This window comes from Falco cherrug, chromosome 17 (genome assembly GCF_023634085.1).
Source record: "Falco cherrug isolate bFalChe1 chromosome 17, bFalChe1.pri, whole genome shotgun sequence".
Taxonomy (NCBI): Eukaryota; Metazoa; Chordata; class Aves; order Falconiformes; family Falconidae; genus Falco; species Falco cherrug.
Window position 1 is genome coordinate 2,808,683 of NC_073713.1, and position 9,394 is coordinate 2,818,076.

The following is a 9,394-nucleotide window of genomic DNA, read 5'->3' on the forward strand; positions in this document are numbered from 1 at the left end:
AGATGTCTTGTTCCAGCTGCTCCTGGAGCCGCTTGTTTCTCCAAGGAGATGGACATAGGTACATTTCTTTGGGTGAGGCAGGCTTTTGTGCACTCGAGTGGTCTTGGTAGCAATTCACTGGCATTGAAGTGGTGGCTAGAAGTAGTCATTCCTCCTCTCTCCTTATCTCTTGGCTGAGTCAAGTCTGAGATTAAATCTTCGAGCTAGAGCTTGGTGTTTGGGTGGGTGTTATGGAAGGGAATTGGCTGCCTCTGAGCCTTAGAGGCGAGGTGCTCGTGGGCACTGTTAGATGCCACGGTCGGTATCTTAAATATATATTGCTGTCAGACACAGGCAAGAGGACAGGGGGAAAAGAGAGCTCTCCCAGCAGTACCTGAGCCACATACCAGCACGGTGGCTACTGTGGATCTTGGAACTGGCTCTGGGAGGGGAATAAATCCTCGTGCAGATGGAGGAGGCCAAGCCTTTCAGCCCAGCAGCAGCCAGGAAACTGCGCAGCGAAAGGCAACCCAAACTGGCTGCTTCGTGGTGTGTCACAGATCTAAACCAGCTCAGACTGGCTCAGAATGGGCAGAAGAGAGAGGAAACGTCAGCCGAAGGCAAGAAGGCTTGAAAAGGAGGACTTTGCTTCCTCCTGATTTTATCCTGGGGCGTTACGTATGGCAGGCAGGGGCATCAGCTTCGTGAGCTCTTTGTGCCTTTGAGGGGCTGAGCAGCAGGGTACAGACGGAGGAGATCTGTCCCCTTTTGGGTTAGATTGGGTTAAATTCCTGAGACTGGGTTCTTCTTCTTGGGTGGGTTTGTGAGCAGTGGTTGGCAGTGAACTTTCGGTACCCTGGCTGCTGTGTGACAGCACTCTGTCGGTTAAGCTTCACACGTGCACCAGTGAAGACACCAGTGCTCGAACTGTTGGTTTTTACAACCGACATGCAGAACTGGGAGGCTTCTTTTGGCTTTGTCTTGACTTGATTAGTCACCAGAACTGCTGTGCTGACGCCATTCCCTGTACCAAAGCTGCAAACTGTAATTTACATCGGAGTGGTGTGGGTTTTGCAGCGCTGTCTTCCTGCACTGCTCCACAGTGGACCTTCGGATCTGTGCTGCAGCTGCAATAGCTCAGATTAGACCGCTGTGACCTTTTCTTCTCTTGTGGTCTTGTCTGTTTTGCCTGTAATACCCATCACAAAGCACAAATCTTCAAGCTGGTGTAATTACACAGTTGAAGATTACTGTCAGAGCTCTGGCTCATTTAATAGCAGTGGCATGAGAAAAGCAGGAGTTATAGGGAGAAGCAATCTTTATTTGTCATACCAATGGATGTGCTTTTGGGAGAAGAGGGCCTCCACGGTGCCTAAGAGAGCCTGCAGAAACTTGGTTTAGCAGTAGTTGGGAGGAAGCAAATCTGTCATTTCAGCTCAGTGTCTCTTTTTCTTCATGTTGTGTAGTCTCCATTTCAAATAAGAACTATTGAAACCCTCCGTGGAGGGTCGGTGTCCTTAAAACCCTGTGGTCGCCTCCAACTGTAGGTTAACCTGCCTGTTGGGTTTTTAATTTCCTGTTAGAAGACAGTGAAGAAGTCTGCTATGGAGATGAATTCTTATAATCTCTTAGCTCTTTTTTGAGTCCTGTGATTTTGAACGGCAGGACTGGAAAGGATTGGAAATGTTCTGCAGCAGTAGAGGTTTTTAAAGGGGACTCCCTCAGGTGACCTATGTGAAACCACTGTTCAGGGAAGGGCAGACACTTGGTCCTCCTCACTGTTTACTCCCTTGCAAGTTGTACGTTTTGCGCAAACCGAAGCTTGGGGCATAAAACAAACACACAGCTTGTGGACAAAATCAAGCAATTAGCTGAGAGGAAAAGCAGGTGGTTTTGCGCTAATCAGTGATTTCCCTCCCAAGTTAAAGAACACAGCATGAAAAATGGTAGAAGCTGCTCTATCAAGCTGTGAACTCTGAAAACTGGTCCATTTTAGTTAATTTAGTATAGCTGTCTTTTACTGCACTTGGCTTTAACAGTGCAGAAGTGGGATCCAGTTTAAAGAAAAGCTAATAATGTGTAGTTGTGGTCTTCTGTTTATGGAGTATGTGGTTAGAGTTGCTGAAGTGGGAGTCCTGTTCCTGGCAGAGTGCAGCCCTTGGCCTTCAGCAGGGTTGAGTGTTTATGTGTCAGAAGTAGAAAGAGCTCTTACCTGCTCCTGCTGGAAAGGAGAATTGGCTACAAGGGTTTTCTAGCACCTGGACTGCATTAAGGTTTGCACATTCTGTTTATTGGATGAGAAGCCCATAACTGATGCTGGTGTAGCCCCGAGAGCCACTTGTACAGACCTGTTTGGGTTTGCCTTTTCATAGGAAAGTAGCGCCGTAATTGCAGCAGCGTTGCTGCAGTGGGTGAGCAGGGCTGTAATAAAAGGCGAACTTTGATGAGCGGGCTCTGAAGTGGTTGTGGGGGAGCGATTAAATGGGTTTTTGGACCCACTCCAGACAGCAGTTGGTCTCTCCTGCCTTAGTACTAACAGGCAAGATTTAAGCCCTGCACGGGAGGTGACTGCTCACATCAGAGACAAATTTGGTCAAACAGCTTCTTGGGAAGGTGTGGGTGCTCTTGTTTAACCAGAAGGGTTTGAAAAGTGCTTTGTTCATCCTTTAGAAACAGAACGTGCCCTCATTTTTCAGAAAAGCAGGGACTGGGTATGAAATGGTCTGCAGATACTTGGATTAAATGTGCGGAGTATTGTCATAGCAACCAGAGGGAAACCCCCGCAAGGTAGGAAATAGCCCTGCGAGCAGGTGAAGGGAAGCAGGAAACTGTAGCTCTGAAGGAACGAAGCTGCTCCCAGCAATTCAGCTTCCAGGAGCAAAGCAGTAAGTATAACTGAGTCTAGTGAGGGGAGAGTATTTAAAACAGCTTCCAGAGCTGTCTGTGCCAGCAGTATAGCACAGCTAGTAGAAACTGTTTACCTACAATACTACCCCCCCGCCCCTCCAAAAACGTCAGGCCACCTCTTCAATTTATATTTTTTCCATTTCTTCTCCACAGATGTGTTCATCTATATTAAACTCTGCTGCTAAGACTGAGGGAGGCTTTTAGTAGAAGCTTCAGTTCTGTTTTAAGCAAGTTGGAGGGGGGCTTTGAAGTGATGCAGCGTATTGTATTTGGTACGGAATAGTGGGTGGCAGCGTGGGGCCAGCATTTCAAAGGACCTGCGTGGGGGGGGGGGGTGGGGTTGAGGTGACGTGGTGGACTAACGCGTGCTGGGTTATGAAGGGGCCATGTACAGCCCAGAGTGTGTGTGGGAGGAAGGGAGTGTTCTGTAACCAGCTCCTGCATCTTGCAGCTCTGAGGCAGCAGAGGCTGCAACAGAGAACTGTAGCAGCGGTAAGTACTTCTCCCATCAGTGTCACTCTCATCTCTTTTTAGGGTCTTGAAAGAATTTAAAAGCGAAAAAGAAGTGACTGTGAGGGTAGGGAGCAGACTGATGTCTTCCCTCCAATAATGGATTTTCAGCACTGAAAAATCCTTTTTAATATTTCACACAACCAAAGGCAATGGTGACACCTGGAGCAGCTGGCGGCACTCGCTGTAACTGCCTCTGCCCTCCAACACAAGAGGCACAATGTGACCCAAAGTGGCAAGAATTTGCATTTCCACTCTGAGCCTCGCGAGTAACTCCACACTGGCCAAGGATGTAGTCACATAATAACCAAGAACCAGAGTGAGGAACTCGGTCTATGGGGAAACATGCATGTGATTCTGTGGTTATAAAGGAACTGCCTTACCTCATTGAAAAGGTTGATGAGCCTTTTGAGGAAGATGGTTGATAACTACATGGAAGGAGCAGGTTAATGTCCCAAGACAGTACACTGTAAAATGGGTAATTTCTGTGCGCTGTGCATTTTGGATAGCGGTAGGCCTGCCTAAACGAAGTTTTATGCAAACCTCCTTTCAGCTGTGAATGCGCCATTAGGCTCCAGGGTAGATGGTTAAATTGCACTATTGATTTAATGTGCAAGAATATTTGTTAGTGCAGTGAAGAGGTGCGGCTAATGACTGCTGTTGGCTTCTTCAGATTTTAGTCTGGCATACAAGGACAGAAAAGCCTGTGCTGGTGAATGAGGGGAAGAAAGGATTCACAGATCCCAATGTGGAAATCTGACTGTGCATGGCTGAACGGACACCAACACCAGGTAAGACCTCTACATTTTTGGACAGTAATGGGAAGCAACAGTAAAAAAGGAAAATACTTGACAACAGCAGGAAAAAGACAAAAGCTCTTGTAAACGTGCTTTTTATTTTCCATTTTTCACATCTCTGACCTTCCCTTACTGCAAAACTTCTCGAGACCATTAGTTAATCTCTCTTTTTTATCTGTAAGACAAGCTGCTAAAGGGAAAATACCTGGTGAGAGGTTGCGGGGAAAAGGTATCTCCGGGGAGTGAGAGTTTAGGCAGAAGTTACATGGTTAAAAAACCAAACCCTTGTCTAAACAAGAAGGTTGCCTTATCAACTGTACTAATATAGCTAAAGCATGAGGGTGAAGGATGTGAATTCATCCACTTGCAAACACCCGAGGAAAGCTAAAGTAATAACAGTGAAAGCATTTTTAAGTCAGGCAGAAGCTTTCACTGAGGGAAAGAGTTTAATTTATATCCCCATCAAAGCCACCCAAAGTCAGTGACAAGTGAGGGAGAGCGTGGATTAAACGCCACGTGAGGTGTTTGTTTACTTAGGGTGAGCGTGGAGTGTCTTCTTCAGTGGAAAGGAGGCGAGGCGGCGCACACTGATGGCTGACCTGCTCGTTTGTTCACGCCCTGGCTTCTCACCCTTAATTACCCCAGCACCCTGGTGCATTTAATCCGCTCTGTTTCCAGAGTGCACTCTGCGGTTGGTTTGCTCGAGTGGAGGATGGGCTGTATCTGCATCCAGACTCTGTTGCTGTGCTTCATTATTGTGGGGGGAAAAAATAAATGGACAACTCCCTTTAAGTGGAGCGTAGAACCGGGCTTGGAAGGGAGAGGCGGTTGCTGCTTGTTCTCTTTTCCTTTCAAATACAGAGAAGTAAGAGCAGCAAAGGAAAGGGGTAGACTTGCTCAGCAGCAGTATATTTTTAACAGTAATGAGCTCTCTTATAGCACATTCCCTCGGGCTAGCTGGATGGAGCCCTGCCTGCTGCAGTGGCTTGCCTTTGCGGCCCGTTGGCAGGACAGCAGAGGAAAGCCTGCACTGCATATTATCTGTGCTATATATAGCGGCTTTGCAGAGGGGCCATAGCTCTTCAGCGCTGTCACAACTGCTTTCCACCAACACCCAGTTGCCTAGCAGCAGCACTCACAGATCTGCAGTCTGAGGTGGGTTTTGGGGTAGTTCCAAGGGGTGGCAGCTAACTGCAGCGAGGCAGAAGGGTAATACACATGCTGGTTGTGTCTCTGTTGCAGGAGATTTCTTCGTGCACAGCCTGCAAGGTTCCTCTCCACAGCATACAACCAGCCAGACATGCAGTAGCCAGGACCTCTGCTGACTTCCAAGAGTTTTAGCGTACTGAAAACAAGCAACACTGCATACATAAACTACCCGGATTCCCCTGCCCTTCCTCCTGGACTCTGAGCAGAACCAGACGCTCTGGAGGTGGAGAAAAAGCACAGAAAATACAGGACTGACGTCAGCTTCAGTACAAGACCAGCTGCCTCGTGAGGTGCTCAGTTTGGGAGAAGTGCATGCAGGGCATGACGCGCTGAAGACGTGGCCCAGCTGGAATGGCTGTCTAGACTGAGGGGGCAGTTTTACAGGACCTGAAAGCAAGGGTGAGAATGCCCGCAGGAGTGTGTTGGCCCCCGATGACTCGTTTTTCCTGAGACACACGTACCTTGCGGCTATGTGTGCAACAGCCTAAGCAGCTCTCTGTTCGTGGAGGGGACAGCTGCCTTCTGAGATGGCACCTTAGCCCTTAATTTTAAACCTACTTTAATCAGTGTTTATTACGCTGCACAAGACAGGAAGGTTTCAGGGAGGGTGAAAAGCAAGGCAGGTTAGAACAAACCCGTTCAGTAACTCTGTTCTCTTTGTTCTCTTTTTTTTTTTTTCCCCCTCTGTCCTCTCCCTTCATTAGTTTCACGGTTTGGAGGGCACTCTTGACATACCTCTGTGCTCACAGAATCACAGAACGGTTTGGGTTGGAAGGGGCCTTTAAAGCTGATCTAGTCCAACCCCCCTGCAATGAACAGGGACACCTTCCACTAGATCAGGCTGCTCAGAGCCCTGTCCAGCCTAACCCTGAATGTTTCCAGGGATGGGGCATCTACCACCTCTCTGGGCAACCTCTTCCAGTGTTTCACCACCCTAATTGTAAAACATTTTATCCTTATATCTAGTCTAAATCTACCCTTTTTTAGTTCAAAACCATTACCCCTTGGCCTATTGCAACAGGCTCTGCTAAAAAGTCTGTCCCCATCTTTCTTATAAGCCTCCTCTGACTACTGAAAGGCTGCAATAAGGTCTCCCCGGAGCGTTCTCCTCTCCAGGCTGGAGAACCCAAACTCTTTCAGCCTTTCTTCACAGGAGAGGTGCTCCAGCCCTCTGGCTCTCCTCTGGACTTGCTCCAACAGGTCCATGTCCTCCTTATGTTGGGGGTCCCAGAGCTGGACGCAGGGCTGCAGGTGGGGTCTCACGAGAGCAGAGCAGAAGGGCAGAATCCCTTCCCCTGACCTGCTGGCCACGCTGCTTTGGATGCAGCCCAGGGTACGTACGGTTGGCTTGCTGGGGTGTGAGCACACGTTGGCTCGTGTCCAGCTTCTCATCTGCCAGTACCCCCAGTCCTTCCCAGCAGGGCTGCTCTCGATCTCTCAATCCCCAGCCTGTATTGATACCGGGGGTTGCCCTGACCCAGGGGCAGGACCCTGCACTTGGCCTTGTTCGGCCTCGTAAGGTTCACATGGACCCACTTCTGGAGCTTGTCCAGATCCCTCTGGATGGCGTCCCATCCCTCAGGTTTGTCAACCGCACCGCTCAGCTTGGTGTGGTCTGCAAACTGGTGAGGGTGCACTCGATCCCAGTATGTCATCGATGAAGATACTAAACAGTACTGGTCCCAGTATGGACCCCGGAGGGACACCACTCATCACCAATCTCCACCTGGACGTGGAGTTGACCACTACTAGCTGACCACTGTTCCCGGATGGAGTTACGTTTACAGCATGTGGTTCTTTATTCATCCATGCTAAAATAATTGGAAGTGGGTTTTAATGAGATTGTTGTGGCCACACACCATAATACTTCATCCAGGCTCAGATCTTGGTTCTGTTTAGCTCTGATTGGGTTCACATGAGCACTAGGTGTGGGATTCTCTGAAGGGTGCTCCTCCATAAAGCCAAATTTCCATTCTTAAAACATAGAGTTAATTGCTTAAAACCAGGGATTGAATAATCAAAGCCGATTTTAGTGCATTTACTATTCTACTGGAATGTATCCTTCAGCCCTAGCCCCTTTTTCAGGGCCATGCCATATTACTGCAGAGCTACTGGCGTGAAAAGCCACACTGGAGCCGTTTGAGAGTTAACTTCTGATGGGTCAAGCAGCACCCTTGTGAAGGGGATCCTGTGCTTAGTGCTCTGTTTCTTCAGCACCTGGCTTGAGGCAGGTTGAAAAACCGTCTATGTAGAACATTAATCATCTCATCCCTGTTCTGTAACATCAAAGGACCTGAGATAGCGTTGATGAAAGGGTGCTCTCTGACGAAACTGTATTTTGTTTCTCAGTGAGAGACACAGGACTGACCAATGCAGAAGAAGAACCTGGGTGCTACTACCTTGGTTGACTCTGTATTTGAGGTGACAAACTTGCCTAGGAAGAAACTGAGGTACAACATACCCCTTCTCCCCACCTCCAGCCCCTTAAAAAACAAACAAAAAACTTACCTCCCCGTTCATAGTTGTCAAAACTTTGATCAATCCCCATTATCCCAGTTCTTTCAATCCCTATTATCCCAATTCTTTCCAAAAAGTCTGAAGCACAATTTTATGTTTGAATTGAGGGAAAATGTAATCCTGGAAATAGACTTTGTTATCTTTAGCCCTAACACATAGAACTATTAAAATGCTATAGATCTGATTGTTAGTTTCACAGTGCAGAAGTCTCCCCTTGGACTAATGACATTGTGTATTTCATATATTTAAAAAAAAAAAACCAAATTTTTTTTGGTAAGTTATTTTCTCTCAGTGTATATCAAAACCATTGGGGAAAAGCTGCATTCTTTAGTTCCCAGTCACAGAAGCCTTGCGACGTAGCCTTTACAAAAATGTTCCTTTTAGACGTATTGGCTGAAGCACGACTTGGATAGAAAAGCATTTGATGCTACTGGCTGCTCTATGGGAACGGGTGTTGTTATCTTGTATTAAATCAGTAGCTCTGCACTCCAGCAGATATATTCTGTTATTGTACTAGCCTTCCAAGTTCCCTTCAGTCTGCAAACCCTAGAATGGAAAGAGACATTTTTCAAGGACTACAAAGTTTTCATACCATTTAAATAGTTGCCAACTGCTGTCCTCTCCTAGCTGCATGTTTTGTTTCACTAATCTTAATTCCAGTCCCTGCTCGGTTGCAACCTTCCCTCTTTGGAAGGAACATAACTTTCAGGAAAACGTCAAGGATCGAGTCCTGAACACAACCCTGCACATACACTCCACTCTCCTCAAGGCTGGTCACACGAGCCTGGGCCCTTCCAGCTTGCATAGAGGCTACCGTGGTCCTCGGGAGCAGATACCCATGGTCAGTAAGACCAGCTCTGGCCAGGATGGAGTGTATTACAGCTGCACTGTCTGTTCTCAGTTTTAAACAAACTGTATTTAAATTTGTTAAATAAAATTATGGTTTCTAAGAGCCAGAATACCCTGAAACTCCATTATCAGAGACAGTGCACATGTTTGGTGTTTCCCTCATAGCCTGAATCCTCTGGTTACTGGAACAGAAAACAGGGGCTGAGTGACTTCTTGGAGATACTGAGCAGATCTGCAGCTTGAATTTGAGCTCTTCCTCTCCCTAAAGACATGGCAGCTTCTCAGTGTCTGTGGAGCCGGTGAGTTAAAAAAAAAAACATGTGATGTTTTCCTAAATCCCGTGTTTCTGTTTTGAGAGACAAAAAGAAAGAAAACAGGACCCAAGTTCCCAAGATTTCACAGCAGGTTTAAATAGAAAGTATGGGTGTGCTCTCCCATTGCAACTATGTATGCAACCCCTTCTATCCCAGCCAAAATCTGAGCCCTGCTCATTTTACAAGGGAAATTTCATCTTAAGGTGCGTCCCAGTGAGAACAGGGAGGGGGTGGATGACTGGAAGACTAACTTGTCCTTTTCTGCTCCTGCACCTCCTCCTTGGACGTTCTCATTCCTGCCTGGGCTGAAAC

The 9,394-nt window shown here is 47.4% G+C and overlaps 1 protein-coding gene across 2 annotated transcripts in view; it reads left to right on the top strand.

Moving 5' to 3' along the window:
- B3GAT1 (beta-1,3-glucuronyltransferase 1) overlaps positions 1-9,299 on the top strand; it is a 40,244-nt gene extending 30,945 nt beyond the window's left edge. For both annotated transcript variants that reach the window (XM_005440217.3, XM_005440216.3), the window contains exons 6-7: positions 4,070-4,187; positions 5,436-9,299. In XM_005440217.3, the coding sequence (XP_005440274.1) occupies positions 4,070-4,156 (87 nt within the window). In that variant the 3' untranslated portion in view covers positions 4,157-4,187; positions 5,436-9,299. The remainder of the gene's footprint in view (positions 1-4,069; positions 4,188-5,435) is intronic.
- Positions 9,300-9,394: the final 95 nt, after the last annotated feature.